The sequence below is a fragment of the Trichoderma asperellum genome, chromosome 1, assembly GCF_020647865.1.
Source record: "Trichoderma asperellum chromosome 1, complete sequence".
NCBI classification, from domain to species: domain Eukaryota; kingdom Fungi; phylum Ascomycota; class Sordariomycetes; order Hypocreales; family Hypocreaceae; genus Trichoderma; species Trichoderma asperellum.
In genome coordinates, this window is record NC_089415.1 from 6,631,358 (window position 1) to 6,648,662 (window position 17,305).

At 49.3% G+C, this 17,305-nt stretch overlaps 9 protein-coding genes across 9 annotated transcripts; 5 read left to right on the forward strand and 4 right to left on the reverse strand.

The window, feature by feature from the left end:
• Positions 1 to 509: 509 nt before the first annotated feature.
• TrAFT101_002099 (uncharacterized protein) lies at positions 510 to 1,949 on the reverse strand. The gene has a single exon (XM_024902417.2). The coding sequence runs from the start codon at positions 1,754 to 1,756 to the stop codon at positions 668 to 670; it is 1,089 nt and encodes a 362-aa protein (XP_024763217.1). The 5' UTR covers positions 1,757 to 1,949; the 3' UTR covers positions 510 to 667.
• Positions 1,950 to 2,503: 554 nt separating this feature from the next.
• TrAFT101_002100 (uncharacterized protein) lies at positions 2,504 to 4,172 on the forward strand. The gene has a single exon (XM_024899635.2). The coding sequence runs from the start codon at positions 2,598 to 2,600 to the stop codon at positions 3,732 to 3,734; it is 1,137 nt and encodes a 378-aa protein (XP_024763218.1). The 5' UTR covers positions 2,504 to 2,597; the 3' UTR covers positions 3,735 to 4,172.
• TrAFT101_002101 (uncharacterized protein) lies at positions 3,726 to 4,561 on the reverse strand. The gene is made up of 2 exons (XM_024907838.2): positions 4,412 to 4,561; positions 3,726 to 4,324 (listed from the first exon to the last, which is right to left on the reverse strand). Exons 1-2 carry the CDS (start codon positions 4,440 to 4,442, stop codon positions 3,813 to 3,815), a joined length of 543 nt encoding a protein of 180 aa, XP_024763219.1. The 5' UTR covers positions 4,443 to 4,561; the 3' UTR covers positions 3,726 to 3,812.
• A 287-nt stretch (positions 4,562 to 4,848) lies between these two features.
• TrAFT101_002102 (uncharacterized protein) lies at positions 4,849 to 6,946 on the reverse strand. The gene is made up of 7 exons (XM_066126506.1): positions 6,101 to 6,946; positions 5,994 to 6,039; positions 5,930 to 5,937; positions 5,736 to 5,867; positions 5,355 to 5,681; positions 5,189 to 5,280; positions 4,849 to 5,124 (listed from the first exon to the last, which is right to left on the reverse strand). The coding sequence occupies exons 1-7, from the start codon at positions 6,731 to 6,733 to the stop codon at positions 4,995 to 4,997; spliced, it is 1,368 nt and encodes a 455-aa protein (XP_065982609.1). The 5' UTR covers positions 6,734 to 6,946; the 3' UTR covers positions 4,849 to 4,994.
• A 1,030-nt stretch (positions 6,947 to 7,976) lies between these two features.
• On the forward strand, positions 7,977 to 10,621 carry TrAFT101_002103 (uncharacterized protein). The gene is made up of 2 exons (XM_024907839.2): positions 7,977 to 9,476; positions 9,538 to 10,621. Exon 1 carries the CDS (start codon positions 8,134 to 8,136, stop codon positions 9,220 to 9,222), a length of 1,089 nt encoding a protein of 362 aa, XP_024763221.1. The 5' UTR covers positions 7,977 to 8,133; the 3' UTR covers positions 9,223 to 9,476; positions 9,538 to 10,621.
• On the reverse strand, positions 10,576 to 12,939 carry TrAFT101_002104 (uncharacterized protein). Its single transcript, XM_024905086.2, has 3 exons — positions 12,180 to 12,939; positions 11,805 to 12,092; positions 10,576 to 11,732 (listed from the first exon to the last, which is right to left on the reverse strand). The coding sequence occupies exons 1-3, from the start codon at positions 12,364 to 12,366 to the stop codon at positions 10,723 to 10,725; spliced, it is 1,485 nt and encodes a 494-aa protein (XP_024763222.1). The 5' UTR covers positions 12,367 to 12,939; the 3' UTR covers positions 10,576 to 10,722.
• TrAFT101_002105 (uncharacterized protein) lies at positions 12,872 to 13,632 on the forward strand (the record flags this gene model as incomplete). Its single annotated transcript, XM_066126507.1, has 4 exons — positions 12,872 to 12,914; positions 12,979 to 13,174; positions 13,245 to 13,535; positions 13,608 to 13,632. The coding sequence occupies 4 exons, from the start codon at positions 12,872 to 12,874 to the stop codon at positions 13,630 to 13,632; spliced, it is 555 nt and encodes a 184-aa protein (XP_065982610.1).
• Positions 13,253 to 16,792, forward strand: TrAFT101_002106 (uncharacterized protein). The gene is made up of 3 exons (XM_066126508.1): positions 13,253 to 13,535; positions 13,608 to 15,478; positions 15,544 to 16,792. Exons 2-3 carry the CDS (start codon positions 15,225 to 15,227, stop codon positions 16,787 to 16,789), a joined length of 1,500 nt encoding a protein of 499 aa, XP_065982611.1. The 5' UTR covers positions 13,253 to 13,535; positions 13,608 to 15,224; the 3' UTR covers positions 16,790 to 16,792.
• Positions 16,793 to 16,894: 102 nt separating this feature from the next.
• Positions 16,895 to 17,293, forward strand: TrAFT101_002107 (uncharacterized protein; the record flags this gene model as incomplete). The annotated part of the gene is made up of 3 exons (XM_024910550.2): positions 16,895 to 16,912; positions 16,972 to 17,058; positions 17,132 to 17,293. 3 exons carry the CDS (start codon positions 16,895 to 16,897, stop codon positions 17,291 to 17,293), a joined length of 267 nt encoding a protein of 88 aa, XP_024763224.1.
• Positions 17,294 to 17,305: the final 12 nt, after the last annotated feature.

Below are 17,305 nucleotides of genomic sequence, written 5' to 3' on the forward strand. Positions count from 1 at the left end.
AAACGAGAACAACATGCTAAAGCAAGCCACTAGAGTCGGCCGCAGCCATTACAAAAAGTAGCTGAACGGCTCACATGATGCAATGCATAGCTTGTCCAACCCCACGTTCCCAGATCTTCCCGCACCACAGCCGAGAGCATCTCGTGTGTGTGTGTGTGTGTGTGTGTGTGTGTGTGTGTGTGTGTGTCTGAGTGTATGTGGAAAATACTTATGTAATCAAGCCAACAGCTCATTATTGTCTTTTCCCTTGGGAAACTTATGTGTGAATATTCTAGTCCAAGGAAAAACAAATAGATGCTCGCTAAATACGACAACTTTCTCTATATAAGACAAGCAAAGGCGAATCATCTACGGCACATGTCGTGACACAAACAGTCAGAACGACCTGGTTACATATGAATCTGCTTGGCGTCTCTTGGCAGCCTTTCATCAAAGGACCTGGACGAACCGAAACTAAAAGCTATCATCACCACACACCTAAGGTTTTGTCTACAAGCGTTGTATTGACTGGTAACTGTACAATTTCTGTTGGGCCTATAGCTAAAATATGTCCTTGTATAATATATACATATATGTCTTAACACGAAAACAGAGTCGTTAATCCTCGCTGCCTTTTGTTAAACCCATTTTTCTTCTTATATACTTTCATTCCCGCTTGTTAACAGCTTCATCTCATTTTCGCCAGATCTCGAAGCATCTTGATTGCTCCCGGTGTCTCATACCACGCAGCAAAGGTGAATGCGAGTATTACCAAGGCTTCTTGTTCCGATCTCTGCGCATATCCATTATATTGTGGTGTCCGCAAAACACATGCATCCGGATCATTGACCATCAGGTTCCAGAAGTACGGGTTGTATTTTCCAACGGCCTTGTATAACTCTCTGACTTGGCTCTTGATTCTCTTCGTCAGCGACGCCATCTTTTCCGGCGTGCTCAACAGAATTTGATGTCGAAACATGACATCGGAGCGGACTAGTTTACCGCAGATAATTGCAATAATTTCAGGCGGTATCACGCCAGTGAGGGCAATAAAGGTGTTCTGGATGGCATAGAGGTCGAGCAAGACCCGCACTTTGATCAACAGCACTACCACAGCGTGGCTCAAATCCAAAAACGAAGTGACCGTCCACGCTCGCTTCAGTGGTTCCTCGAATACGTTCGCATCTTTGGTATCCAAGAAAGGTTTATCCACGTTCCCCCATTCGTGATCCGGGTCCTCATTAACAGCAGCAAACCACGTCATGAAGTCGTAGGCATCTTGGTCTCTGCCCAGTCGAACATATAGCCCAGGGATAATCTCACGCACACCCAGATCGTCTGAACGGCTCAGTCGCAGCATGTCGAAGTAATGGTCTAGGATGATCTGTACAAGATCCACAGGGCCACCAGGGGTGCCGTAGCTGTTTAGCATTATGTGCGCTAGATCAAGCCGCGCAACCATATATGGACGCGTTGCCATGTTTCTCCAGAAATGGCCAACGTCCTGTTCAAAGGCGTTTGCAGGTGAGTCGAGATCTCCCGGCCACTCACGCAGCTTCTGCTCCTCTAGCTTGTAGCGATCAAGCGCCTTTTTGAGCAACTTGCATGGAATCTTGTGACATTCACGGTCTTCCACCTGGCAGTCTCGCCCACAATAATACACGGCCTGGCAAGCTGAGCAGCGGAAGATTTTGTCCTTTCGGTGGCATACTTCGCAGGCACGTGGCGCTAGACCATCGAGGTCGTTGATGTCTTCAACGTTCATAATGAGAGGCATCTTGCCCCGCAGTGTAAGCAAGCGATAACGGTATGGGAAGTATTGTCGTGTCAAAATGAATTGAAAACGGGTCGAGTGCTCAGGGGATGAAATGTATAGCTAAAAGGAATTGAAGATATATCTGATTGTATTAGAGCGCTGTTTGCTGCTTATGCGGCTGTATGAAGCTGAAAGAGCGGGCGGAAGTAAAGCGCCTCTATAATGTTCAGCCCAAGTACGAATGGCGAGCGGTCTAGCACCCGGCAATTTGGGCCCAGCAAACAAACGAACAACGCAACTCCACTTGAACCGTAACTGGGCCTTTAACTCAACAATTCGCCGAAATGTGTTTGTAAGCACCAACCCAGGAAGTTATTAGCAAATGGCGTACATCTGCTTGACTACCTCACACACATGGATTCACTATGTAAGAGACGAGCTCATTTATCCATACTAGTGTTGCAGGCAAATTTTAGCATTCTTGTCCCGAAGGTGCAGTGATATCAAACTTAATACCGCTATACTAAGGTGGGTTATTTTCACTAGATCATGAAGATTGCAGTCTACCAATATGAATGCTCATACATATATCTCTTAAGAGGCATGAAGAGTTGCTCATGAAGCGCCACCAAGACTGTCACTGTGCTATTTTTAGCCGACTTGCCTACAAAATAAAAATTGAGAATAGCCGGAGTTTAACCAATAAGAGCAGATATCTGTTGAAGCTGCATTTGAGATCCATTGAATTTGTATTCGTCTTGCTCTTTTGTCAAACAAATACTTGACATCGCTCCAATCCTTTTACGAGAGAGCCTTTTTGGCTTTACTCGACCAATACGACCCCCGATCTCGGCCACCCAACATGCCGGCCCCATCATATCCCCTCCCCGTGTCGCCATCCGCCGTCCAGCTCTACCGTCATCTACTCCGAGAATGTTCCTACCTACCTCCAGCATTCCGCGCTGAGATTGCCTCAGTAATTCAAGATCGCTTTCATAGACATCGAAAATATGACCCGCGTGCAAAGGCCCATCTCACAAGAGCTCAGACAGCTCTGCGAACCCTGCGAGCCGCCAATAGTGGCGAGCAATCCGCCATGGAGGGCTTAATATCCAAAGGATTTGGCAGATCAGGAAGCAGGCGAAGAGAACTGATGGCGAAATTTGTGATCCCGCAAGGTCCAAGAGATACGGGGGCTCTTGAGGAAGCTCTCGATTCTGCCAATAGAGGAAATAAAGATGCCAAAGACTCTGCCTCGTCAGCACAAGTCTCGGAAGAGAGAGGTGCCAAAGTTAAAAGGAAATTCTTTGATAAATGGGACCAAAAAAAGCTTTTGCGGCTGCTATCGTCACAGCGGCAGCAACAGAGGGATACAAAGGGGACAGCCAGCTGGCCGGGAGCACTCGTCAAGACGATTGACCCTGATCAATTCATTCCTAAAGAGACCATCTGGGGAAAACCACCTGGGGAAAATCTAAGACAAACGAAAAGAGCTCACTGGTGGCGGCGAAGCGCTGAAAAGATCATGCCTCCGCTAGGCAGGGGTGAGTGGGAGATGCTCAAGCAGCTGAGTAACGGAGGCCAGGAAAGAGGCGAGTGGAAGATACCAGAGAGGCGGACACCAGCAATACCATTGACAACATCGGGAGCGACTGGCGCGCAAGCATCTTGGAACTGGGAAGATTTCGCTCTAAAACCAGCGGCAATCGTCGAGAAACCAAAGTCCCTTAAACAACAGCGGCGAACCGGCCAAAAGGATGACAGCCCGTACGGCGTCAAAGATCGGGATCGCAAACTATCAGCAAGATGGTTTCAGAGAGCCTACAGCAGAGCATGGCAGCTCACGCCAACCATGTCACAAGACCCCAACACGCTCAACTATTCGTTCACATGGGGTAGCGTCCAGTCAAAACTGCCTCCTGCAGCTGAGCACCAGCTTGAGGTCTTCAGAGATGTTGATCAGAAGGGCCGCAAAGTGCACAGTAAGCCATCGTCGTGAAAGATATCATTATCATATTTTTTTTCCGTCCCTTTTTATATACTTCTATGGGGACATATGGATGTATATATAAATATTTTAGGCAAGCTTAGCAAGCTTGCCCAGCGCCTCCGGACCATCCATACGCATACCTACCCACTCGCTCATTGGGGTAGCTCCAATGATCTCATAGAACTTGATGCTGGGCTCGTTCCACTTCAGCACAGACCAATCCAGACGACCACCGTCCATAGCAAGAACCTCCTTGGCCAGCGCAGACAGCAGGATCTTGCCGTATCCCTTGTTGCGCTCTGATTGAGAGACATAGAGATCTTCCAGGTAGATGCCGGCCTTGGATCGCCATGTACTATAGTTGTAGAAATAAAGTGCCATTCCTACGGTCTTGCCTTGTTCGTCGATGAGGAGGAGGCATCGTGCGGGACGAGTAGCTGTGATGGGCTCGGTCACGGGCAGGTGGTTTTGGGGGCTGACTACGTCTGCTGGCGCAAACGCAATCGTGTTTTGCAGAGTCTCAACGGTGGCCTGCACAGCGTCGGATTCTTTCTCATAGTCGGCAAGCTCCTGGATAAAGTCTAGGATGGTTTTCGCATCTGCAAATTACACCCTCCGGTCAGCGATTGAATGTCACACTTGCGCAAAGGAAATGGCGCCCGCGGGACAAGAGAAAATGGCCTTACCCTCGCGCCTTGCGTGTCGAACAGTTGCCATTTTGTTTGTTGTGTGCGTGTTTGAGCAATTGGGATCACCAGGATCGCTGTTTGTACGAAATGAGGAATTTGATTTGATTTGACTGATCAAGTACAGAAGCAGAAACGCCACGGCTTCTTATATAACATTCGAGAAATACTGTGGGGCAGTCGCAAAGCAACATTTTACCCAACTCGGCAACCAATGCTGGATTAGAGATGAGGGGCAGATGGCGGGGCTTCGCAACTCGCTGCGAGTAAGCCGCCGCAGATTCTTTCTCGGCCGGGCCTTGCGCCTTTCCAAATGTCGAAATCGCCCTTTGCGTCGCTTTAGCCCACCCACTATAGACACGGCAGTTCCATTGAAAACGTATAAATCCACTCTCGGTCCACTCGACGCCTGGCCATGACTGATCCAAGGGCGCTGCCGACTTCCGTCACACGGACGAGAGTTACTATTTTTACTATTTGGGGAAAAACCAGAGAGTGTGAGACGGGAACGGGATAAATCGACCAATCAGTTTTAACAATCTGAGTTGCCACCTGCCGGGATTGAGACTTGACATCTTGAATTCTAAACTTTGAGCTTTCCTCTTGAAATAAAGAGCCACAACAACAGCTGTGATCCAAATAATGCCAATGCTACGGGCTGAAGCACTTGTACGCCATAGACCTGTGCGAGTGCACCGGCTGCGAAAGGAAAGCTAGATGGGAAATGAAGTCAGATCTTTGAGATAAATTGAAAATGAGATGCACAACAGAGCTTACATGGATGACCCGGACACTGCAAAGGCTGTGGCAAAGCCTACGGAAACAAGATGCTTTTCTGGCGGCAACAGCTTGGTCATCATCCGGATTCCCTGAAAGCCCGTTTGTTAGCGAGTTTACTCGTACCGGGTTTTAGGATTCTCTTGACAAGAGGATGGCAACTCACTGATGGCATAATCATTCCAATTGACACCCCAATCAGCGCAGCCATAACTGCACTAACTGCAAACTTCTGGCCAAGCCAGAAAACGAGCTCCAGAACAATTGCGATGATGAGATACAAAGACACCATAATCTTTTCGCCTACATAGCCGGTGATCCAGCCCAATGAGAAACGGCCGACTGTGACGCCAATCCAGAATCCAGAAGTAGCAAGCGAAGACGCAGCAGGCGAACCCTTACGGACGTTCATCAAGAACGTCAGGAGCCAGCCTCCAATTGTTACTTCAGATCCAACATAAAGGACCATGAATGCAGAGAGCGTTAAAGTGACCTATTAATTGTCAGCTCTGAATGTCCCAGGCTGTGGGATAAAGTGGAATATTACACGATTCTTCAGGATTTTGATGGTCCCCTGAGCGTTAGGCAACGGTGTGACAGGCTGTCGGCGGAATCCTGTGCCGACATCATCCCAGAACGAAGAAGTGACGCCTATGCAGGCGAGACAAGATAATCCAGCCTACAGAGATACAAGTCTGTGAGATGGCGAAGATTCTGCAACAAGAAGGGCGCTAAACTAACCATCATGTCTGTCCTGTGTCAGCTGGATAATCAGAAACTATGCCCTTTCTACGCTGACACTTACAATAAAAGATCCACCAGTCTTCCACTTTGACCACAATTCTGGATACCTGCGATGATATAATCAATACGAATAATTGGCCCTATTCGGAGACGAGTATAGCAACATACCAGGATAGGTGCCAGTGTTGCACCAAGACCCCAAAATCCATGAAGAAACCCCAGCACTGTACTTCCTTGAACTAATCCTCCAAACCAGCTGTTCCAGCTCCCGTTCATCAACCCGCTTCCAAATCCCGTCAAAACCAAGAGACAGACGACAACACCAAAGGGAGGATGCTGCGAGAGCCCTATATATGCAAGCATATACGCACCGGTTGCAGTAGCCGCAACGCCGCGCCTTCCAGCCACTGCATGGAGACGATTTGAAGTAAAAGAAGCGAGAACGCAACCTATCATGGGGCTGAGGAATATGAGAGAAATAATTGAGTGTGGCAGATGATAGTATTCTCCAAAGAGAGGCACCATGGCACCTGGGGCGCCATCATTCATGCCATACACGATGAACGTAAAGAAACATGAGAACACACGATACTTGTTCCTCGGAGGGTCATTCCATCTCTGAGACGTGGAGACGGCAGTTTCAGGCGGCAAGGCCGATTCGGTGTCATGGACCGAATGCTCAGAGAATGAAGCTAGAACATCTGGATCAGAAGATCGGCTCGGGATGGAAGCTATGGGGGCCGGCAGAGAGAGGGGCTGGAGGATGACTGTCTCTGCTGTAGTGACGGCAGTTTTGGACATTGCGTGTATCTTTGATTAAAAATTCTCTATGCTTTGTATATGAAGATGGGAGCAGTGATGATACAGTACTGTTGGTTGGCAGATTATCTACAACTAAAGTAAGAATTCGAAGTAATCTGGCCCAAAACCAGGCGATCCGCCGGACCCTTTTAAGCTCCCATCGTTCCATTCACATCATCTCATCAGTTAGCCCGAACATCAGCAGAGCCTTTTATCCGCACTATATTATCCCAGCTTATCTCGGTCAAGGCGGTGCTACCGATTCTCCGGCGTCGGTAGATGATGTGCAAACATGATAACGCCGACACTCCCCGAAAAGGTTAAATTCTACTTAATCAACATACATCGCTTGCAGTAGTTTGGGATCCTTCTATTTAGCACGGATATATCGCCAGGTGACACATCGAGAACGATTGTTAATGCCGAATAGTTGTTGTAACTTTTAGGTAATCGGGGAAATTAAAGGTCGGTGTAGAGGAATTGCTAATTGGCTGCGCGATTGCTTGGAAGTGTTTAGAAGGCAATCAAGTTGATGTTGGTGGTGATGGATGGATGGCTGCCTTGTAGAGAGTGACGTATGGGGCGGTGAATATTGCAAGTGGCAAGCAATTCGGCGGGGGATAGTTGTGCATGCTGCTGCATGGAGTTAAGTAATATCACCGAGAGTTTATGGCGATTATTGATGTTGGCTGCAGCAGTCTTGGTATTTACTCGAGTCTGGCAAGAAGCAGCCGGCCGTAAAATGGCCATGTTGCAAAGCTCACGAAAACTCATTGATATATCTGATGTTGGCGTTACTCGTTTCGGATAGAGTAACTTTTTCAGTATTTTATTGATGCGCCTAGTTGTGGTGCCTTTTTACCAGGGAGATAGATGGCGAAGAGTAATAATATTAATTCATGGCTGTGCTATAGAATTCCTGTAGTAAATCAGGATCAAGTGACAGCATATGAACTCAAGCTAGCTACTAGTAGTAGAAGATATATCTACTATTTATTCCATATTCTAAACCTCATATTTCCTATTCTCTTCCGAATCGTGCCGTTCAACCAAACTAGTATATGAACAGACAATCCAATCAGTAATCCTCCAAGCCTGGCAGCAGCATATTAATTGACACGGATAAATGTACAATATCGTTTCAAAATTAAATTGCTCACGTGGAGAGTACATGTAGCCAAGCCCTATAAAACAATCTCAAACTAGCTCACCTGCAGAGATTCAGGAGCGATATGCGAAACAACGGCCACTCCTATTCCTCCCCATTGCAAGCTGTAACTCTCCCCTCTTCTTCTTTTTACACTTCTCTCGCACCAAGTCACGCAAAACAAACCAATATCCTCTTCCAAAATCTGCAATTGATAGAGTTATAGAATAGAAAAGCCCAGCCCGGTCCAACCATGCAGCACACTCTGCTCTCCTCCAAGCCCCAGAGAGCTCCATCTCTCGCCACCGAGATCCAATTCGGCATCCAAGTCGAGTTTCTCGCTCCTCCCGTCTGTCCGAACCAAACATCCCACAGCATTTCTGACCGCAATCGCATCTTCCACTACTTTGCTTCGGCACTGCACATGTCCGGCCTCCAAGCCGCCTTTCTCCTCGACCACGGCAACGACAACGACAACGATCAAGCCTCAACAGAAGGAAACCAGCTCCGCATCACAGCTCCCAAGGGAAGCATCGTCAAAACAAAGCACAATCCAGACATGTACATCATGAACCCCCTCTCCTCTGCCCAGTGGCTCAACGCAGACGCTGCCCAAAACCCGCTGTGCAGATACTGGCTCATCAAGGCCGGCAGCGACATCGGCCACGGCAAACACGCCGCAGGGCAGCCCACCGAGCTCAGCAGCCCGACTTTGCGTGAATCCGAGGCCAACAACTTGTTCCCAGGCATCAACACGGCTCTGTACGGCGTCTGGACCGCCCATCCGGCGAAAGTGCACATCGGCAGTGATTGCGGCCTGCACGTCTCCATCAGCCCGGTGTCTGCAGAGGGACTGACTGTCTTGCAGGCACAGCGTGTGGCAACGCTGGTCATGGTGCTTGAGAACAATCTGCTCTTCCACTTGTGCTCGCCTGTTCGCCGCCGAGTCCATCAGCAGCTCATAAAGGCCTCTGCTCTTGTCTATTCAAAAGCCGGAACGACTTCGTCTCCCGCAGCAACAGCCAATCTCCCGCTCAACATCCTCCACGACAACAACATGAACAAAGCATTAAACATTCTCTGGGACGCCTCCGACCTCAACCAAGTCCGCCAGATGCTCGCTCACCATTCCAAGACTCGCAACACTACAGCATCTACGGCTCTACACATGACTACGCAAACTCACGAAGACGACAGCACCACCAATTCACTCGGATTCCGCCACGCGCAAGCATCATTCAACCAAAGCTTCGTCGACAACTGGGTGCGTCTCATCCTGACCATCTGCAAGGTCGCCTTCCTCCCCGCCGAGAGATACAAGCTCGTCGTGGCCATGCTGTAGGAAACCATCGTCACGACACCTCGCCCGGAAGATTCATGGAAAACGCTGCTGAAGTTGCTCAACGACTTTGCGCCGGCGAATTGGCACGGCAGGAGTAGCGAGCAGTATTGGATTGGCTATCTGGCGGTGCAAGACAGAAGATGAATATCGCAATGGCCATGTCTTTTTTCAATTACATCTGAATTCCAGACATGGACGGAAAGTCCGCGGGGATGGGCAACTGTCCGGTGATCGCTAGTGCCAGTAGATCAGATGTGAGTTACAGCGACGAGGGGAGTAATGAGCTGCCGTAGAGTTCTCGATAATAATTGGCAGTCCTTTTCAACTATCCTCACTTTCTATATTGTCGATTTCAACAAAAGATCTGCTCTCTCAAAGGCAAAACATGGTGAGTCTGCACGTTGCCCCATTCTGATAGTGAAATAAGAGAGTTCAAAACACAGAATAATCCAACGCCGTACTAGGAAATACAGCACCGAGAGAACCCCATTTATTCGTATCTACTGGGTTTGCCTAGGAGCTTTCTCATACGTACTCCTCAAATCATTCCCAGATAATACGCACTTGGTACCACCTTCAAACATGCACGCGTTGCCTTCTAACCAGTTAGTTCTTAAACACTAGTACCACGTCCTCAATGCACCTCATTTCCTCATTTCCTCACATCATAAACATCAAAGGCAACAAACAAATAACACAAAACAAAGAAGCTACTCCGCATCAGGAATCATGATTGCTCATCTTTGCCATCCCAAAAAGAAAAAAAGGCGAACGCGAAAGCCACACTGGAGCAAAACCTCCACGATTCATGACCCTCGGCCCAAGTCTCCACCGAGGAAAAAAACCACACCAAACAACTCTAATAAGAAGACAAAAGAAATAATCGTGGCTGGCTGGTAGTACATCTCCTTTCGTCCTAAAGGGGCCCATATTTTCTCCGCACCCCCCGGAAGGGATCCTGACTCGGACTTACGTTCTGCTCCGGTCCAGGCCTTCTTTTTTAACTTCTGGGGCCTTGTGGCTGGGACGCGCCGCGGGAGAAGATCTTGGCTTGTATCTCGTCAATCTCGTTTGGAAGCAAGTGCTAGATAAGCTACGGTGGCATTGAGGTGGCTTGGTGGCGGCGTCTTGCGGCGAGAGGTCAACATCGCATATTTCACATGTATTCCGCGTGTCCATTTGACTCGGTTAGCCTATTTATCTCGAATCAGTACTCGTAGCAATAGAGCAATGGTTTGGAGCTAAGTCGTTGATATGGGGTGCCTGTACAGCTCGGCAGCCTAGCTTGGGTTTAAGCGCCAGAACTCGCTGAAGCGAGGTCACAAGAGACTAGCTATTCAGACATTGTAAAGTAGGCAGCAAAGGTTGAATTGATACTACTGGTAATAGTCAAGTGCCCCGTTCAGTTTTTACCCAAAAGATAACTCCGACCAATCATTATTATACTGTACTTATATACTTCATAATACTACTGCATTCCATCATGACTCATAACCCAGGTTATAGGAGGTATCGATAGTCTGGGGACAAGTCGCCCAACTCCGTCTTTTCCTCTTCTGTTAGGTTAGGAACATCCGTCATGCTATCTCTCTTCTTATTCGCCGCCCAGCATCCCAATCCATAGAGTACTGATGCAATCATGGAAAGGATGGTAAAGGCAAGGCACACGCTGTAGCCGGTAGTGAACTTGGGGGCGTCTTTGGTCAAGAAGATGAAAACAGCAATAATGCCACCAAGGTTTCCGTAGCCAACTTGCCATGCGCTACCGACGGCACGGCGCGTATGGTTACCCAGATTCATGTTGAACCAGCAGACAATGATGGGCATAGCCGTATACGCGCCAGACGTGATGAGAAATAGTGCACCGTACTGAACATTGTGGTTACTGTGCTCAGCGAGAAGAATAGCAAAGCCAGCAATAGCAACAAACATGGCGAAAATAGCAAATGCGAATCGATGTCGTAATCTATCAGACAAGGTAGCAAGGAGCAGAGAAAAGCCAAAGGCAGCAGCCCACGGCGGAACACTGCGCAGCTGAGTCTCAATGGGACCATATTGAAATGTCGAGATAATTGTAGGAGCGAAGTAGGCATAGCCGTAGGCGGGGACGATAAGGCCAAAGTACATGAAACCGCCGGCAATGACCTTCCAGTCCTTGAAGACATTCAAGATGTCCTTGATTGTCATTGATCGCCCAAGACCAGAGCCGGCGCCTTGGTCAACGCGGAGGCGGGCTGCGACGTACTGGCGCTCGTCTTCCTTCAGCCACTTTGCCTCTTCCGGGAAATCGGGGAGCAGGAAATAGAAGAAGAAGCTGACAAAGACTGTTAGACCACCCTCAATAAGGAAGATCCAGCGCCAGCCGCTGTAGCCTCTCATTCCGTTCATCTTGCCAATGGCGGCAGCGAGAAGACCGCCAAAGGCACCGGCGAGAGTCGTGCTGTTGAAGAAGAATGAGTATCGTCGCTGGGCTTCAGATCGCTTATACCACATGCCAATGAGATAGAATGCTAAGAAATTTTATGCTGGTTAGCTTTTGAACTAGATGATGAACATTTTACTACAGAATACACGAGACTCACCTCCTGGGAACATGCCAGTCTCAAATAGGCCGAGGAAGAAGCGAGTGGCTAGTAAGCCACTGTAATTCTTGACCAGACCTTGCATCATGGTGGTAAAGCCGAAGAGGAACATGTTGAGCGAAAGCCAGACATGGGGTTTAAACTTCTTGAGGAGGATATTGGACGGGACTTCGAAGATACAATAGGGGACGAAGAAGATAACAAGAGCGGTATTGTACTTGTCTCCAGTGCCGAGATCCAGATCTTTAGCCAGACCAAATAATTTTGCGTTTGCGATGTTAACACGATCTAGTGAGAGATGATTGTTAGCAAACAGTTGGCCGCTAGACAGGTACAATCGAAGACCGTATTTCGCATTATGCGCCGTCGACTCACCCAAAAATGCAAGCAAATACATGATACAGAGAAACGGAACGACTCGCATGTCGATTTTTGCCATCAATTTGCGCTCAGTCGTGTGCGACGGGCATTGAACCTCTTCAGCCGCATATTGAATCTCTGCATCGCGAAACTCGACCGAGTTGCGATCCGAGCCGCTGTGCTTCTCGTCTATGGCACCCATTGCGGCTATCTATTGTTGGCTGGCGCGTAGGATGCGCTGCAGCTTTCCAAGGTATAATAAAGACAGACGTCAACCTCGCCGCGCCTTGATTGTCTCTCCCGCGTCCTGTGAAGGGCGAGAAGGGCCAGACAATGATTAAAAAATTTCCAAGTATAAGAAGAAGGGCGAGGGCCCACGTGAAATAGTGGAGGAATAAGAAGCACAGGCTTCGATGCTGGCAGGACAAGAAGCAAGCGAGCGGAACACAAAAGGTGCAGGTCAAGGGATCTGCCGGACCCTATTTGTACTCGGCCTGTGCTGTGCTCCTCATGCCCCCAGACATGCTTTCCTTGTACTCTATTGTCCTCGACGATGCTCGTGGCTCGCACTAGGCGTCAGCGGGTGGGTAATGGAGGCAGCCATTGGCATCGCCAGACAAGCGAGCGACGGGGGCCGCCAGGGCCTTTCCAATAGCAGTAGCTGAATTATCACCGGAGCTTGCCAAGAGCTCGCTGCAACTGCGACCATGGCCGGCCGCCTCCAACATTCGGATGCCCCAAAGGCCAAAGGTGCGCCGCGTACGGAGCGTCGTAGTGCTAGCAGAGGTGTTAGTGCTGTAATGCATCCTTGCAGATCGTGGCGCCAGTGGATCCGTCTTCTCCAGAAATCCCAAGCTTACCACGGCTTTCTCCACGAGTCATCTCAGCCGTAGCCGGACTCCCAGCAGGCCGACTGCCGACCAGCGGTGCAGCGACCCTGTGGAGGAATGTCGTGCGGAGACGCTCCTCCACTTGGAACGCGGAATTATGAATCATCGCGGGAGTCACACGTAAGGGATGGAAGCCCGCCAGCTGAAGACTGTCTTTCAACATGTCCAGCACTTGTAGAGCGTAGTTAAGACTGAACGGACGGCGTATAAATTTCCCGAGGCATCTTCTGCTATTGGCCATGACCGCCTTGCACGCTAGAACCCCCGCATCGAGCCACTCGCCAGAAGGAAGATTCGCCCAGCGCCTAGGCATTCTCTACGCCCCAGATTTCCCCGGGTTTTGGCTCCCATATTGGTCGCGAGAGCTTAAACAACGTGCTTATGTCCGCAGTCTAGCAGCCGGCCTAGCACTCCCTAGCCCCCTTGGCCGCTGGTTGGAGTTGGCGGTAGTGCGTTGGAGATTTGGAGAACCTGGCAAGCGGTCCGAACTTCTTTTCCGTGCTCTCATCGGTTATCTTCTCGGCTTTCGAGCTAACCTTGCCTCCCTCCGCAGGTTCGTCACGATGAGAAATCAATAAACAGATGCACAAGACGCACGAGTGGAGTTTACTCATGAAGTCGAAATATTGCCTGCGATGAACGACTCGCGCGTCTTGGTCGTCCATGGTCCACTTCGCCGGAGCACTTTGTCAAGCTTACAAAGGCACAAACTTAAACAACACAAGATGGCGAGAGAACACCACGTTGGACCGAATCTTTGCGCCTCTTGATACCCCAGAAATTCCACCCCCGCATCATCTCCACCAATTGCTACCTGAGTCAAGAGCAGCAGTCAAATGGCATTGGCCTTCACGCAGGTACGGAAGCAGGCTCAGACACTACTATCCGTCTGCTACCCCATGGGTTGCAACCCTTCCCTTGTAGCACGTGGGAGTGGCGTCTGTCGATAGCCATCCCCAGACTTGGATATCACTACTAGCCCGACCACCGTCACTACCGCCAGCACTGCTGCTTAACATAGAAACGTGAGGTGGACCAGCCCCTGCCCGTTCTCCAATCACATATGCAATAAACAAATAGTTTGACGAGCATCCATGGTCCTGTATTGCATGGTTAGGTTCCAGCCATCACCAACACTAATTAAACTAACACGCCCAATCCGACACTCCGGATCTTTGCAGCCAGAAACCAGAGGCTAATCACGGCTTTGGAACTTCAAACACCGACTCCAGCCGTGATAGCGGTGATAGTGGAAGATACGACGGTTCGAATAGTCATATACGATGGTCATGCTTGAAAGACATCCAATTAAGGAGCCCCAGTGCCCTGTGTCTGCGTTCAGGGATGTTGAAGCTCTTTGACTGCCAAGATGCTCATGGAGAGGAGAGGTCAGGGAGAGGCTCCATCGCATGGTTCTCACAGAAATCCAGCTAGATGACAGAATTTGTCTGACAGATTCAAGCAAGCCATCGTTATGTAAACGGGGTATAGGGGATGCTAACGCGTATACGGAGATGCCAGAGTAGAAAGCAAGCGGTATACTGCGTTCTTCAAGGCTTGCACCATTCCCATCTCATCAAAAGCATTAAACTGCGGCCAGCCTCAGTGTCACAGTGTCTTGATGCGCATAGAAACACGGGTAGCCGCCTATACCAAGTGACAGCTGTCAGGGGCGTGCGCATGTAGGCTGTTTGAGGCTGTAAATGGAACGGACAGCGGTTGACAGTGTTAAGATGGCCAGTTTAGTAAGGCATGTATTCTGTTTCAGATATGCATCTCATGAGTCTTCCATGCATATGGCTTGCACATGGCGTGTGTTTGCCCAGGCAGTTCAGCCGATTATGCACGTTGACGTTCGTTGTTCTCGATATGGGCTTATCGCAAACGAAATCCACGCCTCTCGCCCGCCCCTACACTCACCCACCACCCACCAAACACGCAAAGCTGCAGTAAAACAGCATAAAGAATCCACAGCTTTCTGCTGAGCTTTGCAGTTTCTCTTCTTCTCTTAATTCTTCTCCCATCTATCTTCATCTAGTCTCCAGCATCTCCTGCATCTCCTGCAACCACCTCTCCCTGTTAGACTTCCACTTGCACTTGTTACTATCACACAATACTGCCCCCTTCTCCATCTGCTTGGCAACAGTATCAGAGTGTTACCTAAAGGGCGATGGACTTTGATGAAACAGAGAACTCGCTGCTCCTTGCGGGTAGCGGATGCTTCACAGACATTTACAATGCAGGGAGCAGCCCTGTTACCACCAACCCAATGACAACAGACTGTGCTCTTACATATCTGCCCTACAACGGCGGCGAGTATTCAGGATCCCCAGAGACGGTTTACCAGCCAAGTAGACGCCTCTATAATCATGAATATGCTCATCAGTTCCCCAATCAGGGGTTCTATAATGATCAATCTCATTCGTAAGTGATTCCTATAGCCGAATTACATTTGAGGGCTTAGGCTAACGCCATATCATATTCAGCAGTCTAACCAGAGGAACCTCCGACGACTCCTTTTTCGATGCCGCTTTTTGGCCCCCTTCGTCTTTACCAGTGCTATCGCCATCATTAGCGCTGATTGATGAATCGGGAGCTGGACCACCGCCGTTTGGGGAACACGACAATAACGGTTTGGACAACGAACACATAGCACAATTGCGATCCGCACCGGATACACAACCCTTTTACTCAAATATCAGCAATATCGATTATGGCGGCAACCCCTCTGGCATCAATTATCCAACCACCGGTATAGATGGTCTCTTTGGCAGTTTATACCACTCGGGAACAACTCTACAGCCTGTAGCGGATGCAACTGCAGCGAGAGTTGAAGTGGGAGCAAACGCTCTTACCCAGAGCCCAACGTATCAAGCACCATTGAGTGACTACACGACCAAGTTTGAAAATAAGCCAGGATCTCAGGGACAGCCAGCCCCGTTCGCCATGCTACTCCGGACATCAGAATCATCGCGGCAACCAGTGCCAACGTTTATAATGCCACAAAAGCCCGGTCATACGGCGAACTCATCGGCTTACACTGCCATGTCACCTCCATCTTCCATCAAATCCTCACCTCAGAAGCGCAGTGCTGCGGTGGCTGAGATCGACAAGAGTATTGTGGCTCCAAAAAGAAGAGTCATTAAGGCTCATATGACGGCAAAGGTTGATAACAGCGAAGATTTTGAAATAAAAAAAGAGAGCGAAAAGTCACCCACATATAAATACCAAGAATATTTCAACTCGCCTGAGGACGCCAGTATGAAGCTTAAGCGTCTTCTCGAGCTGTATCGAAAGCCCGATGAATGCTGCAGCAACCCCTCTACAGACTCTACGTTCCCTCAAAGCGATGAAGACAAGAAAGAATACGTCAAGAAGCTTTTCGAAGCCATCAATGAATGGGAAAGTATAAATGAGTGGTCACAGACTCTGAGTGCCGAACAGCGGAACCGAGTGATAGACGGAATCCGGCGTATGAAAGAAGAAGCCAACAGCAGAACTCCAGACAAGAAGCCGCTTGAAATTTCGTTGGACGAAATGCGGCCGAGCCGGGACAAACTCCCACCTGTTGCGATACAGCAGAAGAAGATATTGGGCCGGCAGCTGAACGACCAGACAGTTGAATGGCTCTGCTGGGAGCTCATTGTACGTGTCTTGTTCCCGCCCTTCCTATACTGCCATAATGGCCACATGACGACCAACGGAAAGCTGACTCATTTGTTGCTCTTTTCTTAGGGAGCCGCTATACAATCGCAGCAGGGAAATACCCAGATCCCTTACTGGTGCGGCGCCGATGGAGCTTAGGAAGCTTACGAGACGTTTGCACAGCGTGTCGACGCGATGTGTTATGCCTTGACGGTGAGATTTAATCCTCAACAAAGTTGTTTGCCCCCCCTATTGACTCGTCTCGCTCTTAGAAATCGAAACAGCTCGTCAAATCTCTTTTATCTGCAGGTGACGGATGGAAACTCCGCATAGCTAACAACCCTTTTGGGGAGCTCGGAGTAAGCTTTTGCCCCCGAATCAGTCCCTCTTATCCTCCTTTGCTCTAGTACACCAATAATAACACATGGCTAGCACAAAGGGAACAACATGAAAGTGAATATGAACAAGAATGACCGGCTACGGCAGATCACTCTCATGAAGAACGCCCCTGGAAAGAATGTCTTGCCAGGAGAGGCCAAACGATCGACAGCGGCGGCCAGAGCAGTGGCCAGCAGTTCCGGCAATAGACTTTAATGCGACGCCATG

Excerpts from the sequence above, each read along its gene's own strand:
- TrAFT101_002106 (XM_066126508.1), top strand. The coding sequence starts at position 15,225 with ATGGACTTTGATGAAACAGAGAACTCGCTGCTCCTTGCGGGTAGCGGA. Across the intron at positions 15,479-15,543 it reads TATAATGATCAATCTCATTC|TCTAACCAGAGGAACCTCCG; the intron begins GTAAGTGATTCC and ends CATATTCAGCAG.
- TrAFT101_002100 (XM_024899635.2), top strand. The coding sequence starts at position 2,598 with ATGCCGGCCCCATCATATCCCCTCCCCGTGTCGCCATCCGCCGTCCAG.
- TrAFT101_002102 (XM_066126506.1), bottom strand. The coding sequence starts at position 6,733 with ATGTCCAAAACTGCCGTCACTACAGCAGAGACAGTCATCCTCCAGCCC. Across the intron at positions 6,040-6,100 it reads CAACACTGGCACCTATCCTG|GTATCCAGAATTGTGGTCAA; the intron begins GTATGTTGCTAT and ends ATATCATCGCAG. Across the intron at positions 5,125-5,188 it reads GCAGTGTCCGGGTCATCCAT|CTTTCCTTTCGCAGCCGGTG; the intron begins GTAAGCTCTGTT and ends TTTCCCATCTAG.
- TrAFT101_002099 (XM_024902417.2), bottom strand. The coding sequence starts at position 1,756 with ATGCCTCTCATTATGAACGTTGAAGACATCAACGACCTCGATGGTCTA.
- TrAFT101_002103 (XM_024907839.2), top strand. The coding sequence starts at position 8,134 with ATGCAGCACACTCTGCTCTCCTCCAAGCCCCAGAGAGCTCCATCTCTC.
- TrAFT101_002104 (XM_024905086.2), bottom strand. The coding sequence starts at position 12,366 with ATGGGTGCCATAGACGAGAAGCACAGCGGCTCGGATCGCAACTCGGTC. Across the intron at positions 12,093-12,179 it reads GTATTTGCTTGCATTTTTGG|ATCGTGTTAACATCGCAAAC; the intron begins GTGAGTCGACGG and ends ATCTCTCACTAG. Across the intron at positions 11,733-11,804 it reads GACTGGCATGTTCCCAGGAG|CATTCTATCTCATTGGCATG; the intron begins GTGAGTCTCGTG and ends AAAATTTCTTAG.
- TrAFT101_002101 (XM_024907838.2), bottom strand. The coding sequence starts at position 4,442 with ATGGCAACTGTTCGACACGCAAGGCGCGAGG. Across the intron at positions 4,325-4,411 it reads TCGACACGCAAGGCGCGAGG|ATGCGAAAACCATCCTAGAC; the intron begins GTAAGGCCATTT and ends TGTAATTTGCAG.